Source organism: Balaenoptera acutorostrata, chromosome 5 (assembly GCF_949987535.1).
Source record: "Balaenoptera acutorostrata chromosome 5, mBalAcu1.1, whole genome shotgun sequence".
In the NCBI taxonomy this organism is placed as follows: Eukaryota; Metazoa; Chordata; class Mammalia; order Artiodactyla; family Balaenopteridae; genus Balaenoptera; species Balaenoptera acutorostrata.
Window position 1 is genome coordinate 107,383,251 of NC_080068.1, and position 21,962 is coordinate 107,405,212.

At 41.9% G+C, this 21,962-nt stretch overlaps 1 protein-coding gene across 2 annotated transcripts in view; it reads right to left on the reverse strand.

The window, feature by feature from the left end:
• EVC2 (EvC ciliary complex subunit 2) overlaps positions 1-21,962 on the reverse strand; it is a 143,901-nt gene that overhangs the window by 92,080 nt on the left and 29,859 nt on the right. For both annotated transcript variants that reach the window (XM_057546799.1, XM_057546800.1), the window contains exons 8-9: positions 9,191-9,325; positions 6,429-6,568 (exon numbers count right to left, since the gene is read on the reverse strand). In XM_057546799.1, coding sequence (XP_057402782.1) covers positions 6,429-6,568; positions 9,191-9,325 — 275 coding nt within the window. The remainder of the gene's footprint in view (positions 1-6,428; positions 6,569-9,190; positions 9,326-21,962) is intronic.

Consider the following 21,962-nt stretch of genomic DNA (forward strand, 5'->3'; position numbering starts at 1 on the left):
GTTCATTGCTCAGAGTATGGTTTACACAAAGAAGGGTTCTGTTCCTATTAACGGTGGTCTAGGTAATTCTGACAAACTATCCCACTGAAAACAGTTAGAAAAGTTGGAAAAAAACAAAATCTGTTTGAAAGCATCTGAGAGCTAACAAGGCAGTGAATAAATATGAGGCTAAGATCTAGGAGAATAAGGAAGCTCAGAGATGGCAGTCCCATATTTGGGGTCACTGTGTTCCTAAGAGCATCTTGTGGTTCTAGAAGAGGCAGCCCAGGGGGCTGAAAAGCTGAGCAGAATTTCTGATGATGAAAACTGGAGTCCCAAGACTGCTGAGGAGATGTCAACATGATAAAATCCCTTGGCCTTTTGGCTGGTATTCATACCTTAGTAGTAAAGGACACCTGAAACAGATCAGCCCTTGGAGGAAATGAAGCCCAGCTTCGAATGAACTCAATTTCTGATTAGATTGAGGTAATCCATAATAAAACCCTTAGTTGCCTGGAGGAAGATAACATCATCCTAGTCCTCACACTGTCTTCTCCATTTTCATTTACAATGTCTGGCACACAATCAAAACTAGCTAGGCATACAAGGAGACAGGAAAATAGGATCACAAACTCAGAGGAACGAGAGGTAACAGACACAGAACAGGGGTAAAGATAATGAAGTTTTCAGACAGAGACTTAATAATTATGCTTAATATGTCTGAGGAAATAAAAGATAAGACTGAGAATTTTAGCAACAACTGAAAAAAGGGAACATATAAAGAAGTCATCTGCCAATATCTGTGAAGTGAAAGAAGGAAAGGCCAAATTGATGAAACTTACTGAGTGACAGTCAGCCAACAGACTGTGTCCATTGCCTGGTCAAGAGAAATCGTCGTCAGTGAAGCACCCTGATTAAGGGCATGTACCCTGGAGCCACAGTGAGTGGGTTTGAAACCTGCCCCTCTCATTTACTAGTGTGTGCCCTAGGGCAAGCTTTTTAACCTTAAGTCCTCACCTGTAAGATGGTAAAAACATCAATGCCTGCTTCCTAGGGTTGTTGAGAGGATTATACACGTTTGCAAAGTTCTTAGAACCATGTCTGGCTCTACGTTCTATTACTCATACATAGAACATTATAAGTATTTGTTAAATAAATAAAAAGAAATGGGTATACTGGAGGACATCAGCATCATGGTGGAGTGAGACACTCTCTTTGTCTCCTCTTCAATCAGTAATCAGTAAAGCACCCACAGTGCAATAAAGGTGCCTCTGCCTGACAGGATGCCAGAGAATTCCACACATTTGTACATCTAAAGGTGAGCAGACTGGAACACAGAGAGGGGGCAGAACTGGGGGAAGAGCAGGCCTGGTGCCTGCAGTCCTGGCCCCCCAAGTCATGGCAGATGAACCCACAGCCCCAAAGATCCCAGTAGCAGCAGGGGGAAGCATCACACAAGACTGACATCCTGGCCACAGCAGTGCCCATGGCCACAGGTAAGTGGGCAACAGTGGCAGTGGGGTCTGGGACCCTGTCCCTCCAGCCACTGAGGCACCCATGACTCTGACCCCTCAACCCCCTAACCCCCAGCAGCAGAACCCATGAACTGTGCAACACTGGACAAGGCAGAGGTGACTGTGTGAATCCAGCTCCCCTCCACTACCCCTTGTGGTGGCAGAGCCTGCAACTCAGGGATTCCCAGACGTGGCAGAAAAGCCTTTCATCCTGGTGCCCCAGGTAGCAATGCCAGTGACAGTGGCAACAGCAAGGCACCAACAAACCCGGAGACACAAGAAGTGATAAGGAAGACAGGGAGCCACACCTCTGACGGAGGCAGCGGAGGGTGAAAAGTGCCAACTCTCAGATATAACTAGAGGCAGCGCAGAATCAAGCACAAAGCTGTTTGCTACTTCAAAGGCACTGGCAGAGGAACAAATCACCAAGCACCATAAAGAACCACAGTAACACTGCACCACAAAAAGAAAATGACAATCTCCAGAAACCAAACTGAAAGTCACGGAATACTGGGATCTGACATATAAAGAATTCAAAATAGCTGTCATGAAGAAACTCAGTGAGCTACAAGGAAACTCAGAAAGGCAGTTCAATGGGCTGAGAAATAAAATTAATGAATAGAAGGGATGCTTTACCAAAGAAATTGAAACTCAATAAAAGAATCAAACAGAAATTCTGGAGCTGAAGAACTCATAAACAAGGTAAATAATGCATTAGAAAGTTTTGGACATAGAGCAGCCCATATGGAGGAGAGAATGAGTGAGCTCAAAAATAGAAATCTAGAAAGATACAAGTAGAAGAGGAAAGAGAAATAAGATGTTAAAAAACAGGGAAATTCTATGAGAGCTATTCAACTCTTTTAGGAAGGGTAACATTAAGGTAATGAGTATCCCAGGGAAGAGAGGGAGAAAAGAACAGAGAGTTTATTTAAAGAAATGATAACTGAGAATTCACAAAGCTGGGAAAGGAACTGGATATACAAGTCTATGAAGCTAAGAGAACACCTAATTACCTCAAGGCAAAAAGACCTTCCCCAAGACACACTATATTAAAATTGTCAAAAGTCAATGACAAGGAAAGAATTTTAAAGGCAGCCAGGGAAAAAGGTTCCTACAAAGGAATCACCATTAGGCTATCACCAGATTTCTCCACAGAAACTTTATAGGCCAGGAGGGAGCAGAATGACATTCTCAAAATACTGAAAGATAAAAACTGTCACCCAATAATATTCTATCCAGCAAAGTTATCATTCAGATATGAAGGAGAAATAAAGGTTTTCCCAGACAACAACAGCTGAGGGAGTTCATCACCACCAGACCTGTCTTACAAGAAATGTTGAAAGGAGCCCTTTGATCAGAAACAAAAAGGCAAAGTACCCAAAAGTTTGAGTAAGGTGATAAAACAGAATCAGAAAATTGTTACTCTTTCCCAGAATAGGTTTTAAAACATTTTATCATAGCATAAAGGTTAAAGGAGGGGAAAAAAGCAGAAAAAATAATGGTAACTACTTCAGTTTGGTAACTCACAACATAAAAATGGATAATTTGAGAAAACAAAAACATAAAAGGGGAAGAGGAAAAAGATGGAAGCCATAGAGTTGAACGAAGATAAGATGCTATCAGCATAAAAAGGACTATTGTATCTATGAAAAGTTTTATACAAACCACAAAACATAAATCTAGGGCAGAGACACGAAACATAAAAAGAGGAAACTGAGAAAAACATCAGAGAAAACCACCAAGTCAAAATGGCAGACAGAAACACAGGGGAAAAGAAAACAGTGGAGAGACAGAGCAACCAGAAAACAAAAGATAAAATGGCAGTACTAAGTCCTCATCTATCAATAATAACCTTAAATGTTAATGGACTGAATTCACCCATCAAAAGACACGGAGTGGTTGGATGGATTAAAAAACAAGACCCAACTACATGCTACCTCCAGGAGACCCATCTCAGCTCTAAAGACAAACACATGTTCAAAGTGAAGGGATGGAAGATGATACTTCAAGCAAATGACAGCCAAAAAAGGGAGTGTAGCCATACTCATATCAGACAAAATAGACTTCAAGCCCAAAAGGTAACAAGAGACAAAAATGAACAGTATATAATTATAAAGGGGAAAATTCACTAAGAAGACATAACAGTTATTAATGTATATGCACCTAACATAGGAGCACCAAAATATATAAAACAACTATTAACAGATCTAAAGGGAGAAATTATTTCACACAGTATTGGAAGTCCTAGCCAGAATAATTAGGGAAGAAAAAAACTAAAGTTATCCAAATTGAAAAGAAAGAAGTAAAGCTGTCACTATTTGCAGATGACATAATTTTATACATAGAAAACCCTAAAGACTCCACCAAAAAACTAAAAGAAATAATAAACAAACATAAAATTGCAGGGTACAAAATCAACATACAAAAATCTGTTGCATTTCTATATGCTAACAATGAGCTACCAGAAAGAGAAATTGAGAAAAAAAATCCCATTTACAATCACAGCAAAAAATATAAAATAACTAAGAATAAATTTAACCAAAGAAGTGAAAATATGTACACTGAAAATTATAAAACACTGTTGAAAGAAATTGAAGGAGGCACAAATAAATGGAAAAATATTCCATGCTAATGGATTGGAAGAATGACATTGTTAAAGCATCCATATTACCTAAAGTAATCTACAGATTCAATGCAATCTCTATCAACATCTCAAGGACATTTTTCACGGAAATAGAACAAAAATTCTAAAATTTATGTGGAACCACAAAAGACCCTGAATAGCCAAAGCAATCCTGAGAAAAAAAGAACAAAGCTGGAGGTATCACACGCCCTGATTTCAAACTATATTACAAAGCCATAGTAATCAAAACAGTGTGGTACTGGCACAAAAACAGATACATAGATCAATGGAACAGAATTGAGAGCCCAGAAATAAACCCATGCATATATGGACAATTAATTTACAACAAAGGAGCAAAGAACATACAATGGATAAAGGACAGTCTCTTCAATAAATGATGTTGGGAAAGCTGGACAACGATATGCAAAAAAAATGAAACTAGATCACTATCTCATATCATACACCAAAGTCAATTCAAAATGGATTGAAGACTTAAATGTAAAACCTGAAACCATAAAACTCCTAGAAGAAAACATAGGTGGTACACTCTTGGTCATGGGTCTTAACAATATCTTGCCAGATATGTCTCCTCAGGCAAAAGAATCAAAAGCAAAAATAAACAAATGGGACTACATCAAACTAAAAAGATTCTGCACAGCAAAGGAAACGAAACTATCAGCAAAACGGAAAGACAACCTACCGAATGGGAGAAGATATTTGTAAACAATATATCTGGTAAGTAGTAATATCCAAAATATATAAAGAACAGATACAACTCAACAACAAAACAACCCAACTGAAAAATGGGTGGAGCTGAATAGACATTTTTTCAAAGAAGACATACAGATGGCCAACAGGCACATGAAAACAATAGCACGAATTATTAGGGAAATGCAAATTAAAACCACAATGAGATATCACCTCACACCTGTTGGAATGACTATTATCAAAAAGGCAAGAAATAACAAGTGTTGGTGGGAATGTAATTTGGTGCAGCCATTATGGAAAACAGCATGGAAATTCCTCAAAAACATAAGAACAGAACCACTATATAATCCAGCTATCCCACTTCTGGGTATTTATCCAAAGAATATGAAAACATTGATTTGAAAAGATACATTCACTCCTATGCTCATTGCATCACTGCAGTTGCCAAAACATGGAAACAACCTAAGTGCCCAATAACAGATGAATGGATAAAGATGTGATACGTGTATGGAATATTACTCGGCCATAAAAAGATGAAATCTTGCCATCTGCAACAACATAGATGGACCTTGAGGGTATTATGTAAGTAAAATAAGTCAGGTGGAGAAAGAAAATATCATATGATTTCAGTCATATGTGGAATATAGAAAATAAACAAACAAAAACACAAAATAAATGAACAAAATCAAACACATATATACAGAGATCAGAATAGTGGCTACCACAGAGGAATGGTGGGGGAGGGCAAAATGCATAAAGGGGATCAACTGTATGGTGATGGATGAAAACTAAATTTTTGGTGGTGAACATACTGTAGGGTATACAGAAGTAGAAATATTTAATGTTGTACACATGAAATATATAATGTTATAGACCAACATTATCTCAATAAGTAATAAAATAAAATAAAGATACTCAGGTCCTGGTCCTTAAAAGTAAATTATAGATAGATAAATTGATAAAAATTTAAAATAAAATAAAAAATAAAAAGAACTGAATTCAGTTTAGCCAACAATCACATCACCTGGTCTGGCCTCTCTCTCAAGGTGTTAACTTCCTCTCCTTCAATACACTACTCAATACTCCAATCCACACGTCAGTCGTACTGAGCTCCTTACACCTCACCAAATGTACATATCTTGTTCACTTCCTATCTTGGCATCTGTCCTGTCTTTCCTCTGCCTGAAAAGCCTCTCCTCCCTTCATCTACTTGAAAAACTTCTGCCCGTGCTTCAAGAATTAGTTAAAATATCTCTTCCTCTGGGAAGCATCTCCATGACCCACTCAGAGGTAATTACTTTTTCTTCTGGGCTCAGCTAGCCCCGATCTTAGCATGGTACTCATCAAACATTTATGGTCACTTCTGTTTCTGTGTTTGTCTTCCCACTAGGTCAGACTGCCTCACAGCTCAACCTATGTCTTATCTCTTTTCTCAAATACCAAGCATAGTGTTCAGGGCATGGCAGTTGTTCGATTATGACTACTGAATGACAAATTAATGATTAATAGGATGAATTAATGAATGAAACACACTGACTCTCATGCTGCTATAGGTAAAACATTCATCATATCCACGGAAGTATAATGTGACTTAGAATTCTTACTCTTCTAAGGCTTGAAGCATGCTCCCGGGGTCCTCTGAAGACAGAATGTCTATCATTTGGTCATTTAGAGCGAGATCTTCATTCACACCATCAGCTGAGGTGAACTGGGAGCGCTCCAGCTTGCTCTCATGATGCTGAACCTTCAGGAGAATTTCAGAAACCACAATTGAGTAGGCCTTCTTGTGAATGTCACATGCCGGAAAAGTCATGAGGGAAGGCGGGGATCTGCAGTCAGAGAACCTAGCTGGCCCCACCACTTGTGAGCTGGTAAGACTCAGGCAAGACATTGCACTTCCTTGAGCCTCATTTTCTCATCAGAGAAGTGGGATAATAATTCTGGTAGCCCTGCACAGGCTTGTTGTGTGGATAAAGCAGAGCAATGGATGGAAAGATCTTTATAACTATAAAGACGTAATAAAAATATTTCATCATCATCATCACCACCATCATCACCATCACCATCATCATCATCCCCATCATCATCATCATCATGCAGGGGAAAATTACAGTTGGCAGATGGACTTCAACATCATGGATCTGGCTGGTTTCTAATCAGACTATGGAGTTGTCACGTGGAAGTGACATCAGAGATAAGCTCAACCCTCCGATTGGGTAGATGATATACCTGTTTTGCTCACTATCATCATTATTTCTGCAGAAATGCATGATAATTATTACTAACATTTAAGAATTCCTGTCCCTGTGCCTTGTATGTGTCATACCATGAAACCGTCACACAAAGTCAGTGTTGATGCCCCCGCTTTACGTATACGGAACTGCAGCTCAGAGAGATGAAATGACATTATCTGAGTTCCCACAGCTCATAAAGCGCCTGCTTGGTTTTCGACCCGAAGTCTAACTAACTCTAAAGGCTGCCTTCTGTTTACAGCATGTTGTCTCCTTGGTCACTACCACAATGGAAAAAAATTTCTTTAATGTGAAGAGAGTTCGTTTTGTGATGCCAGAAAAAAAAAATTCTATAAGAGGCTTCAGACCTTAAATCAAATTCACACTTTGCTTTCCTCCCGCGGTCTTAACAATCAGCCCTTAATCTCCAAGAAATGAATCCTGCTCCTTCATCGAAGTAGCAGGGTGAGTTTTGTTCTTCTGTGATTGATAACAGCTTTGGGAGAGTAAGTGGAATGTCTTATTAGATGGGCCATTTTTCTTTTCCTCACTTCTGCCTGCCAAGGAGACTGTGGGCTGACCTCACTTTGAAATAACAACTCTCTTCTCCAGGAAGCAGAAACAAAATGAACAATGGGACAGGACTGCCAGCCTCCAGAGAGGGTGGCGGGCTGGTCCTCGGAAGCCAGGCCCCAGCCTACACCCGGCCACGTGAAGCAGGCTGCTTAGCTTCACGGGCCTCAGTTTCCTCACTGTACGGTGAGGGAGGAAGATGATAGATGTTCCTTTCAAGTTGCTGGACTTCTGGGTGACAGAGTCACAGCAGCTGCAGCCTCCATGGCCCTGAAGGAACAAACAACCTACCAGGGTGCTCAGTCCCAGCAGTGCCTTCTCACCCTAGGACGGTGCCCTGCTTTCCTTCCCCTGTCTGCCCATCCTCTGCCTGGGGGCTCATTCATTCCTTCACACGTTTACTGAGTGCCTTCTAAGCGCCAGGCTCTGTACCAGGCAATGGGGATTATAGCAGCCAGCATCCATGCTTCATCCACGTCCCCTCGCCCTTGCCGTTCACTGCCTTTTAGCCCAAGATCCACCAGCCAACACCTACGCTTCCTCCCCTGAAGGCTCCTGCTGGTCTTCAGAGCCCATGCCAGGGAAATAACGTTACCCTTTGTCCTGGCCCCCTCACCCCCTTGTCCTCAACCAATGACCAATGGGATTTGATGGCTAAATACCCCGGCTCCTTCTCCCCTCAGGCTTTATCCCGGGTGGGATAAAGCCCCAGGTGCCTACAGTGGTAGCTTGACTGACTGCCTTCCCTTCCCACCTCACTTCCTCACCCCCTACCATTACTTCCTGGGATCACTTCTCATATAAACTGTTTGCATTTGGATCCTAGTCTCAGGATGTGCTTCTGTGGGAACCCAGGCCAAGACAGGAAAACAGAGATTGAGGAGTTCACAGGTGGGGATAAATGCTGGGTGGGGTCCAGAAGCTAGTGCGGGAACCCAAAGAGAGAGCCCCCAACTTAGCCAGGAAGTGGCCAGTGATGACTTCCAAGGAGAGGCAAGGCCCGAATGAGTCTTAAAGGATGCGTCAGAGTTCTGCTCATTGAAGAGTGGAGAGGATTATAAAAGCATCCAGGTGAGTGCGGAGACCTCAGCAGTCATTGGGTAGAGCCGGAAGCTGAGGTGTGAAGCTGGACCACAGGGGACTTTCTTTATAAGCCATGCTAAGGCATCTGGGCGTCACCCTGAGGACAAACAAAGTAAGTCTTCAAAGACTTTTCAGAGGGAAGTGTAGACCAGGACCTGAGTCAGGGTGTGGCATGAATGCACAGCTGGCCATACAGGTGGGCGCTCAGTTCTTCAGTCAGACTGCAGGGGTTCCCAATCCTGGTCGTTTGTTAGAATCATCCAGGGAGCTTTTAAAAACTACTAACGATGGGCACGCCTCTCGGGACAAAGCAGTCGGAGTCTGTGCAGGAGGGCCTGGCTATGAGCATGCCTCACGGTTCCCTGGGGGTCCTGACATCGATCCAGAGTTGAGACTGGCTGAACTGAAGGATAAACTTCAACCTCACATCTACCACCAACCAACTACCCTCCAGGAAGAGGATGCACGTGGACTCCCACCTGATGTCTGGTAAGCACGCTTCCCTTCAAACACTGATATCGAACCATGAAGAAAAGCACAGCCCAGGTCAGCACCAGGGAGAGGATGAAGGCCACGAAGAACCCTGCTGCGTGGAGGCCGTGGTTTGGTAGAACCTATGGGGATAAGAGAGAGAGATTTGTTTGTGGCCACACTTTACATCTTTCAAGTCAAGTTACAACTGCGTTAAAGCAGAACAAGCACAGAGTCAGTGAAACCGACCCGGGTTTAGACCGAGCTCTGCCACCTATTAGCTGGTTGCCTTGAGACCACTGCTGGACCTCTCTGGGCCCAAGTTAAACGGGGCAAGCACTTCAAGGAGCTGAGCATGGAGGCTTGCACACAGTAGGACCGACCACCCCAAGCCTGGCACACCACAGGCGCTCAGGAATGCTAAATTCTCAAATCAAGTATGTAGCAAACCTAAGGCAGCACTAAGGATCTGTGAAATGTTTTGAGTCGGGCAGAATTTTGCAGAGGGCAGAGGAAGAATCCACGGTGCCCTCACCTTCCCTCAAAGCTGTCCGCTCCCCCCGCCCTAGGAACACGTCCCATTAGGGGTGCAGCCCACTTTGGACTTCAGGATCGCTCTGGAGGATGCACGTGGCTGGGGAGGCATCACACAGCAGGAGGCAGGCCAGTTGCCAGGCAGTCCAGTAAATGACCAGCCAGGGGGAGCTCGAGACTTCACGTGAGCTTCATCTAATGTGCCCAGTGTACTTCTCCCTCCTCAGAGGCTTCCTCCGGGCTCCAGTCAGCGACATCCTGGGACCAGTGTGAATCCACGGATGGGCCGGAAGTGGCTGGCACCAAATAACAACTGTGAGAAGCAGTAAGTTCTAGACACCCCACATTCCTCCCCTCCCTCCACCATTTCTTCGGGATCTAGAACGTGATGCCAAAGACAGCAGCAGCTGCCATCTTCCTAAGCACTCAGCATGGGGCAGGCTTGGGGCTAAGGCTGTGCTCATATGTCGGAGCTCACATCAGAATCACCTGCAGGGTCTGTGGAAACACAAATTGCTGGGCCCTTCCCTCGGGGATTCTGAGTCACTAGACCTGGGGCAGGAACCGAGAAGAGGCATTTCTAGCAAGTTCCCAGGGGAAGCTACCACCCTTTGAGAACCCCTAGGCTAAGGGTTTCACAAGAATTAACTTCTTGAATTCTCCCAAAGACACTTTGAGCAAAATAAAAACAGCTCTGGTTTCAAATCCTACAGGCCTGGGGCTTCCCTGGTGGCGCAGTGGATAGGAATCTGCCTGCCAATGCAGGGGACACCGGTTCGAGCCCTGGTCCGGGAAGATCCCACATGCCGCGGAGCATCTAAGCCTGTGCGCCACAACTACTGAGGCTGCGCTCTAGTGCCCGCGAGCCACAACTACTGAGCCCACGTGCCACAACGACTGAAGCCAGCAGCCTAGAGCCCATGCTCCGCAACAAGAGAGAAGCCACCGCGATGAAGGGTAGCCCCCGCTCGCTGCAACTAGAGAAAGCCCGCATGCAGCAACGTAGACCCAACACAGCCAAAAAAAAAAAAAATCCTACAGGCCTGAATTACAATGCCTCCTCTATCGAAACAGCTCTATACTTTGGGCAAGTGACTTGACCTCTGGAAACCTCAGTTCTCTCATATGTAACATGGGGATAAAAATACCTCACAGCATGAAGATTAAACAAAATAATAATGCAGAGGAGCTTGGTGCAAAGTTTGGCTCATCTATTTAGTCGACAAATAGGTACCGGGTGTCCCCTGTGTACCAGGCAATATGCTAGAAGCTAATAAGATGCTGATGCTTTCTCCCCTTGTGTGATTACACTCTTCCTGTGGACACTGACCGGGGCTGACCCAGCCTACTTGCTTCTCACAGATAAGGGCCTGTAACAGCACAGAGAGTGAAGCTTGGGCTCTAGACTCAGACCACTGGGTGTGGGACCCATCTCTACTACTTACTGGCTGTGTGGCATTGGGGCAAATCACTTCATCTCTCCTTGCCTTTGCTCTTCCCTTGTAAGACAGAGACAAGAGCCTTCCAAAGGTTGTACTGAGGATTAAACACGAGACATGAACAAAGTCCAATGAAGTCACTAGAAGAGTGCCTAAACCATGGCACTCACTGACTAAATGTGAGTGATTCTGGCCCTGCCTTCCTTTGTGGGTTGGGTGACCCAAGGCAACTCCACGGGTACAGAAAGGGAGATGCTATGTGGTGACCGTTACCCAGTCATTTCTTCAGAAGGTCACCTCGAAAACAGGCCTGGACTAAAAGAGACTAAGATTTTTATGATACTTTCATCCTTTGGAGTGCTCTCACCAAAATGTCTATACTCAAAAATGAAAGGGAAAAAATGTCTGTGTCCATAACAAGGGGTTTTAAAATGTTCACTCACCCCTTTAACCTAGTGATTTCATATCCAGGAGTCACTCCTCAGGAAATAATTCAAAAATAGGCATAAAAGCTTATACACAGGTTGGTTTGGTCCAGAAATATGCATGAAGATTTATTTATATATAAGGCTGTTTTTAAGAACATCATATAAAATAACACAAATGGGACGTATCCTAAATACTCCACAACACAAAGAATGGTTAAATATTTTAAGCTTCTAGGAGTTATTCTATCCATATAATGGCCAATCATGCAGTCATTTTACAAGTTTTGAGAAGCAGAATAATGCATGTCTGCTAGGGAAAAAAAGGTTTTTAACAGAAGCCAAGGGCTTAAAAAGAGAAGCAAATATCCTGTGTCCTTCTGCATCCTCTTCTAACCCCACTTCCCAGAGGCAACTATCTTAAATAGATACTGGTTTTAGTTTCTATGGTTTAGTGAACCACAATGGTTAGTTAACTTAAATACTCTAGAAATTATGCATACATCTTTATTTCTTGATATGTCAACATTACACATTATGAATTCCTGCTATGACAGATGTGGATTTAGGTCATGAATTTTCACCCCCAAATTTTGAAGGATTGTTACCTACAAATAACCCTCCCTACACTTTCTCCCAATTTCAATGGTTATATTCAGTTAGCTACCTTTGTCTAACTTTAAAAAATTGAAACAGTTTTTATGGCATTAAATTTAGAGAATATTTCTTGTGTTCTTACTAAGGAAGAAAGAAGAAACATGGTGAAACTAGTGCCCCATATTTGCTTCCACCTCTCCTTTCACCACTTCTGCCCTCCAGAATTTGTTTATTTTATACATACATGTATGTATGTATATTCTACAACCACAATTAAGTCTTTGTGGTAGTTTATAAGTTAATTCTGAAAACTAAAAGTAAAAAAATTTTAAAGACAATATCATTATTATGATTAGACATATGTATTCACTGCATAATAAAGTAATTGAATGTAATCCTGTATAACCAAATATAAGCCCCTAAAAGCCACATATTTTTTAATGCAGTGCCCTTTCTTACACTATCAATTTTCAAAATCATGCCATAGTTTTAGTTTGCTTCAACTTGGACCAATACTTCCTTGTGTAACTTTTTGTTTTTCCTGGGGTTTCTCACTGCTTTTCTTTTTTCTTCCTGGTATACACCCATTTCTTTAATGATATTAGCTGTTGCAGGGAGTCATCTTTTTTTTTTTTCTTAAAATCATCACTCCCAGAGGTCTTTGACATTCTGATCTACTCAGGACTGGCTACTTTCTAGGCTTGCTGCACTGCTGTCATTAGAGCTCTCTTTACTGCTTTCTTGTTCTTTGGATTCCATTCCTCTCTCTTCCTTGTATTTTTTTTTTCAGTTTGATAGAGTATTTTCCATATTTATGTGTTCTCAAGTAAATTGGTTTAGAAAATATTTTTATTTCTCATGTGTTAAAATATTGTTACTTTGTGTTTGTTTGATTGTTACCTTGGCTGAGTCTATCACTCAAGGTCCAAAATCTTTTTCCCTCAGAATACTGAAGGAGCCACTCCACTATCTTTTAGCATAAGTGTGCCTGATGACCTCTTAGAAGGATCTTGCTTTCTAGGAGCTTTAAGTTCTGAATGTTTAACCATTTAAAAGGAGATGTTGAATGATTTTTCTAAATGGAGTAAAATACACATTACATAACATTTACCATTTTAATCATTTTTAAGTGTACAGTTGTGTTAAGTACAACCACGCTGTACAACCATCTCCACCATCCACCTCCAGAACTTTTTCATTTTGCAAAACTGAAACACTGTACCCATTAAACAACTCCCCATTCCCTCCTTCCCCAGCCCCTGGTGACCACCATTCTACTTTCTGTCTCTATTAATATGATTACTCTAGGGGCTTCATATTAGTAGAATCATACAGTATTTGTCTTTTTGTGAGTGGTTTATTTCACTTAGCATAATACCCTCAAGCTTCATCTATGTTGTAGCATATGTCAGAATTTCCTTTCTTTTTAAGGCTAATATTCCATTGTATGAATACACCACATCTGTTTATCCACCCACCCATTGATAGACACTTGGGTTGTTTCCATCTTTTAGCTCTTGTGAATAATGCTGCTATAAACATGAGTATACCAATCTTTTCAACACCCTGCTTTCAATTCTTTTGGGGATATACCCAGATGTGGAATTGCTGGATCATATGATAATTCTATTTTTAACTTTTTAAGGAATTACCATACTGTCTTCCATAAAGGCTGCACATTTTTATTCCCATCAACAGTGCACAAGGGTTCCAATTTTTCCACATTCTTGTCAACACTTGTTATTTTCTGTGTTTTTTAATAAAAAAACACATGAGGTGATTTGCATTCCCCTAATGACTAGTGATGGTGAGCATATTTTCATGTGTTCACTGGCCTTTTGTATATCTTCTTTGGAGAAATGTCTGTTCAAGTCCCTTGCCTATTTTTTAATCTGGTTGTTTGGTTTTTATTGTTATTGAGTTGTAGGACATTAGGGACTGAATGTTTGTGTGTATTCCCAAAATTCATGTGTTGAAATTCTAACCACCCTTGTGATGGTATCAGGAGATGGGGCCTTTGGGAGGTAAATGGTGTCCTTATAAAGAGACAAATGGACCAGAGCTCTTTCTGCTCTCTGCCAAAGGGGGATTCAATGAGAAGATGGCCATCTACAAACCAGGAAATGGGTTCTCACCAGATACCATATCTACTGGCATATCTACTTTGACCTTGGACTTCCCAGCCTAAAGGACTGTGAGAAATAAATGTGGGTTGTATAAGCCATTCAGTCTATGATACTTTGTTATAGCAGCCCAGACTAAGACGTAGGATTTCTTTATGTGGTATAGATATTAACCTTTTATCAGATAAATGATTTGCAAATATTTTCCCCCATTCTGTGAGCTGCCCTTCACTCTGTTGATTGTGTCCTTTGGTGCACAGATGTTGTTAATTTTGATGTAGTCCAATTTATCTGTTTTTTTTCTTTTGTTACCTGTGCTCTTGGGTCATATCCAAGAAATCACTGCCAAATGCAATGTTATGAAGCTTTCCCACATGTTTGCTTCTAAGAGCTTTATAGTTTTAGGTCTTACATTTAAGTCTTTGATGCTCTATGAGTTAATTTTTGTACATGGTATAAGGTAGGGGTCCAACTTTATTTTTTTGCAGGTGGATATCCAGTTTCCCAAACATCATTTATTGAAATGACTATCCTTTCCCCATTGAATACTCTTGGCACTCTTGTTGAAAATCATTTTATTATAGATGTGAGGGTTTTTTTTTCCTGGGCTCTCTATTCTTTTCATTGGTCTATATGTCTGTCTTCATGACATTACCACACTGCTTTGATTATTGCAGCTCTGTAATGTTTTGAAATCAGGAAGTGTGAGACTTCTAACTTTGTTCTTTTTCAAGACTGTCTCGGCTATTTGGGTTCCTTTGAGATTTCATATGAATTTTAGGATGGGTTTTCTTTCTATTTCTACAAAAAAATGCCATTGGAATTTTGACAGAGATTGCACTGCATCTGTAGATCATAACAATATGAAGTCTTCCAGTCTATGGACAAGGGATGATTTTCCACTTACTGGTCTTCTTTAATTTTCTCTCAGCAGTGTTTTGTAGCTTTCAGTGTACAAGTCTTTCACCTCTTGGTTAAGCTTATTCCTAAGTATTTTATTCTTTTTGATGCTACTGTAAATTAAATTGTTTTCTTAATTTCCTTTTTGGATTGTTCATTGTATATGTATATAAAAGCAACTGACTTTTGTGTGCTGAATTTTTAGTAATATAAAAAATGTCTATATCCTAGTATAACATTTTAAAAGAAGACACAAAGCTGTATATACATAAAAATCCCAATTACATTAAGATAAAAATAATATATATGCACCCATATATGGAACCTATGAAGAAAATATTCCAGAATTTTGTTGAGCGTAGTTACTTGATGAATTTTCTCTTTACGTTTCTGTGTTTTCTATAATGGGCATGTATTACTTGTATAATCAGGAGACAAAAAATGATAATAATGAGTTCTAAAGGTAAGTTTGGTAGACAAGGAGATGCACCACCCAGATCTCACTTCAAGGAAGGACTAGGTGTCCAGCTACGGGCAGTGTGGTCAGTAGACCTCCCACTTCATGGTCTAGATCAGCTGCAGAGAGCCACCTCACCTAGGTCATGCTGACATCTGGTAACAGAACAAGGCAGAGGCATAATGGCCAGCCATTTAGCCTGATGAGGGATGCTCAGACAGGTGACAACACTTGCCCAAGAGCTCTCTGCCAGGTGAAGCTTTGTCAGCCTGGATCACACTTGACTTCTTCCTCTGCTCAAACCTGCTTCCTCCTCCTCCCCTTCACAGGTGATCTGATTGTGTTGGGGGAACCCCACAACCACCCCCAGGTTAGATGATTCACAAAGACTCATACATAATCACAAAGGACTCAGCATATAATCATCCTCACAGCTATGATTACAGTGAAAGGATACAAAGAAAACTCAGCAAAAGGAAAAGGCATGTGGGGCAAAGTCCGGGGAAACCAGGAGCAAGCTTCTAAGGTCCTCTCCCAGCGGAGCTACAAAGGGCATGCTTAATTCCTCCAGCAATGAGCATAAATGCTGTCCACCAGTGAAGCTCATTTGAGACTCGGTACCCAGGGTTTTTATTCAGGACTAGTCACTTAGGCACCCTCTGCCTGTCATGTACCAAAATCCCAGACTCCAGAAAGAAATGAGGTGTTCAACATAAAATATATTCTTTATAAAAACAGTTTTGGTGGGTGAGCCACCCATAGTTCAGTAAATGGTGAGAATCATCCTGAAATGCAAGTTCCCAGATGCCAGCCAAGGGCTAACCTTGTAAGTAGGGCTTTCTAAGGATAGCAGTCTCAAGCCAGCTATGTCAACTCTTCTGCACACTGGTTACCATGTTATACCCCAATTCTGTCTTGGCATCTGCTTCCAGAGAAGCCAACCTGTGACAAGTTTAATTCAAAACGGTTGCAGACCCCAATGTTCACTGCAGCACTATTTATAATAGTCAAGACATGGAAGCAACCTAAATATCCATTGACAGATGAATGGATGAAGAAGATGTGGTACATATATACAATGGACTATTACTCAGCCATAAAAAAGAATGAAATAATGCCATTTGCAGCAACATGGATGGACCTAGAGATGATCATACTAAGTGAATTAAACCAGACAGAAAGACAAATATCATAAGATATCACTTATATGTGGAATCTAAAAAAATGATATAAATGAACTTATATACAAAATAGAAATAAACCCACAGACATAGAAAACAAACTCATGGTTACCAAAGGGGAAAGGTGGGTGGGAGGGATAAATTAGGAGTTTGGGATTAACATATACACACTACTATATGTAAAATAACCAACAAGATCCTACTGTATAGCACAGGGAACTATACTCAATATTTTTTAATAACTTACAAGGGAAAAGAATATGAAAAAGAATATATATATGTATAACTGACTCACTTTTCTGTACACCTGAAACTTATGCAACATTGTAAATCAACTATACTTCAGTAAAAAAGTGGCTGCAGATTATGGGAACATTTAACGCATTATATAGGAGCTGGAAGACAACTAACCCATTCCTCATTACTGTGGTCACAATGCACACTGTAGTTAAGGTTACATTTTTCTGACAGACCAACAAGTCCAACCTGACCTTCCAAACAGTCAAAGCCAAGTTAGGTCAGGAATAGGAGCTTTGGTCCAGACAATTACTGGAACTTGAATCAAAGTGTGTTGCCACGTATGACTCGCCTATGATGAATCAGCCTCTGTCCATAGAAGCTGTTATCAGAGGTGGTCAGGAAACCAATTCTGTTTTCAGACTCAAACATCCTGATTCTAAATCTTACATTTTGATTAGCACCAAATTGAAATGCAAGTTCTCCATTTGCACTGGAAATAGCCTTCTAAGCTCTGATTTGTGTACCTATCAGATAAGAATAAAATCAATAAGCTGGGTAACTATGAAAAGCAGTGCAAAGAGGTTATATTAAAATATTGATGGAAAGGAGACAAAACATCTGTGTCTAAAGAGAACAAAAGGCTATAGATCAGCGATTTGTTTTCAAAGTTTGCTACTGACAGGAGGCAAACACTTTTAATTTTACAGCTTTAGGGAGAAGAATGGAGAGGAAAGGGAATGAATGACATTTGATCACCTACGATATGCCACTCCCTGGGCTAAGTGCATGTAGGGGGTTGAACTGTGTCCTCCAAAAAGCTATGCTGAAATCTTAACCCTCAGTACCTATGAATGTGACCTCATTTGGAAATGAGGTCTTTGCAGACATAGGCAAGTTAAGATGAGGTCATACTGCATTAGGGTGGGTCCTAAATCCAGTGACTGTATCCTTATAAGGAGAGGGAGATTTGGAGACAGACACACACAGAGAAAAGACTACGTGACCATGGAGGCAGAGATTGGAGTGATGTAGCTACAACCAAGGAAGCATTTCCAGGAGCCACCTGAAGCTGGGAAGAAGCAAGGAAGCATTCTTCCCTAGAGTCTTCAAAGGGAGCATGACCCTGCCGACACCTTCATCTCAGTCTTCGAGCCTCCAGAACGGTGAGAGGATAAATTTCTGTTGTTCTAAGCTTTGTGATAATTTGTTGTGGCAGCCCTAGGAAACTGAAAAAGTGTGGTATTGCTTTATCTCATTCAATCTTCAGCAATCCTGCAGGGGATGTATTATTCCCACTCCACTGATAGATAAATGGAGATGCAAAGAGATCAGATAGTTAATCAAAGTCCATAGCTAACGAGGGACAGAGCTAGCTCTGCTTAATTCCAAAGTCTGTGTGTTCTCCCCGGTACATTATACTACTTACCGTCCAGGGGGCTGTGTGGTTTTCTAAACACATTTTTAATCTCAACCTCCCACACCGTGGTAGAAGTTACTTATCTGATGGATGAGAACCAGAAACAGATATTGGGACAGAATTACAGGCAGGCAGCGTCAATGTACTAAAAAAAGCAGGAACAAAACTAACTCCTTCTCTCAAAGTCTCCCTCCCTTCCTCCCTTTCCTGTTTCAGGAAGTAGAACAGCCAAGACAAGCCACCTCACTCCTCCTCTTCCCACCTCCACCTTCTCTGAATCTCCATCTTGAGATCTTGCCCTCTTTTGACCAGTCACGTGGCCAAGAGAATTTGAAGAGTCGAGGCAGTGTGGGGAGCAGGAGCTTCATTCAGCAACACGGCTGCAGGAATGAACGCCTGTATTTAGGAAGAGGACAAAGCCAGGCCAGCTCTGCGGATCACACCACCTTTCTCCCCTTCTCTCCTGCAATTCCTACTTTCCAACACCAGGTGATAAGCAAACGTAGGTAAAGACTACCTCCTTGGGGCAAGCCCACTCACAAGTCCCACTTTCTTCTTTTCAACCTTCTTCATTTATCTCTGTTACTAACTTAAGCTAGGTCCTGATCCCCTGACCTGTCCACAACGCCTCTACTCTTCAACTTCCCTCCTCCATACAAATGGCCAAAGAAGACGGAATCTCAAGATATAGCTTTATGGGAAGGGAAATCCCCATAATCACTCATATTACCACCATCATCATCATTATCATCATCACCATCAACATCACCCTCACCACCATCACCATCATCGTCACCATCATCGTCCTTACCATAACATCACCATCATCACCATCAATACCATCATTATCACCATCATCACCACCATCATTATAGCTAATATGTATTGAGCAGATACTGAGTGCCAAGGATAGTTCCAAGTGCTTTACATGCTTTATCCATTCACTCCCCATGACAATAGTATAAAGTGGGCACAATTTTAATCCATATTTTACAGATTACAATGCCAAAGTATAAATAAGTTAAATAAATGGCCCAAGGTCACAGAGCTAACAAGTAACAGACCCGGGATTCACACCCCACGGTCTAGGCTAGTAGCCTTCAGATTGCAGCTGCCTCTCCAGGGCTCAGGCTCCAGCCTGGCCTTTTACCAGGAGCCCTGCACTGAGTCATCAGGGGCTTGTGCCCCTGTGCTGTGAACATTCTGATTCCCTCTCTGAGTAGACAGCTCACCCTTCTGGGGTAAGTGACTAGCAGGGCAGAATTTTAGAATTCCTGAGTCTCTGGCCAAAAGCCTTCCCTTCAAAACTACGCTTAACTATCAACATCTTTATTGAACTTTCATCAGAGGCCAAGTAATTCCTTTTTAATCTTTAGAACAATGCTTTAAATACAGAATTCACACATCATGGGTGCAAAAATCAAGCTTTGTTATAATTCCATTTACCTGAAAATTTCTATTAAGTGGTTACATCACAATTACTGCCAGGTTTGACTCAATGTTTAGATGTGGTGGTAACCTTTCTTGACAAGGAAAGACAAGGAGGAAAGAGACCCAGGCCCTGCTCCGAGGAGCTCAGCATCCTATAGAGGAATGGCCAGGCACGCAGGCTGGGGCGACATGTGTGACTAGGGCGAGGGGAGAAGAGGGGCAGCCCCTAACCCAGCTCAAAGGACAAAGAAGACCTTCCAAGAGGTGACCCGTGGGGAGAAGACAACGAGCCAGGCCAGGAGGAGGGTGAGCCAGGCAGAGGGAACAACATGAGCAGGTTGCAGATGCAAGAGACACAGCCCAGGTCCCAGACGGCCTTCAAGAGAAGGTTAGGGACTTGCGACATCATCCTACGGGCTTAGGGGGCTCCCTGCAGGGTTTTAAGCCAGGAAGTAACATGGTCATATCAGTATTTTAGAAAGAGAAATCCATATGCTGTGTGACTTCAGCCTGGAGGAGGGTGAACCTGGGTGACTCAGCCAATGGAGAAATGATGAGGACCAGAAACAACACTATGGGAAGCAGCAGAACATACTCGTAAAGACCATGGACTTGGGCCCTCGTTGGGGGTTCAACTCTCAGCTCCTCCCCTACCACACTGTGGGACCCTGAGCCTTTCCCTCCCTACGCTGCAGTTTCCCCATCTGTAAAATGAGGGCAAAAATCTTGCAGACAAATTCCACTGATAATCATTTTAAGTACAGAATTTCAAAGAGCCTATCTACCTTAAACTCATTAACTAAGAATAAAGAAAAAGATGTGGCTCAGTGACCCCAGTTGTCTTATCCCCAGAGCCCGCACTAACTTTCCTTCTTGTCTCTGGAAAAGAATCCATTATTACCACCACTTTAATCACATATTAGCTGGTAGCAGATTCCTTTGATGAGTTCCACCACTGCATTTATGAAGAGCAATGCCAGACAAGAAAAGACTTTCAAAAGAAATGCTTTAAATGCTTAAAATCCAATAACAAGTTACAAAAGCATGAGGAAAAATTGTTTATACAATTTGACTTCAATTACGTAATAAATATATTTATAGACTTGCAGAAGGCAAGAAACTACCATGCTAGCAATGGTTATCTCTGGTGGTAGGGATATGAAGAAATGTTATCTTATTCTTCTAACTTTCTCCTTGTGTCTGTGTGTGTGTGTGTGTGTGTGTGTGTGTGGAGGGGTTGTTTGTTTAAAGTGTCCACAATAGACGTATATTAAATCCCACCCCCTCCCCAAACCAGGAAAAGTTTGAAGGGGGGAGCATACAGAATGATTTCTCTGAAAGACATTTTAGGAGTAATTTAGTTGAAATCCTTCAACTGCTTGAAGAAGCAGAGGAGTCAGTGACTTGCTGACCCTTGTCCCACAGCCCTTGACGGGCAGCTCTGAGGGCAGAGACTCTGATAACTCTGGCAAGAGCAAGAGCTTGAAGGTAACCACAAACAGAGACAATCACACTCACTAATAGAGGTCTGTAAGTTACAATCCAGTGACTAAGGCTTGGAGTACAGAACAAACTGCACAGCATGATTCCATTCCTCAATGTTGTATCAAGCTTCAGGACCTTGGCCAGTTCCCAGAGCCTCTCAGGACCTGAGGTTTTTTTTACTCTTAAATGAGGAAGTAAAAGTAGATAATCTTTAAAGTCTCCCCCTGGGCAAAAATTCTATTCTGATGTCAACAAAAATGTATTAAGTGCCAACCAGGGGAATAATCTCAATGTCACAGAGTGACAAGGTTTATCAGATGTCCCAATGCCACTGGATCCCAGCAAGGGGTGCCAACAGCCTGCTTGGGGGATGTGAAGGAATCACAGAGGTGGAGAAAGTTGGTCAGGGTCCTGCAGGATATTTACAAGCTGCCAGAGGACAGGTGGGAAAAGATCAGCATGTGTAAAACCAGAGCGATGTGGAAAACACAGGAACCCCACGGCACAGGGAGATAGCAGAGGTCACCTTTCCTGGTGGAGCCTGAATCCTA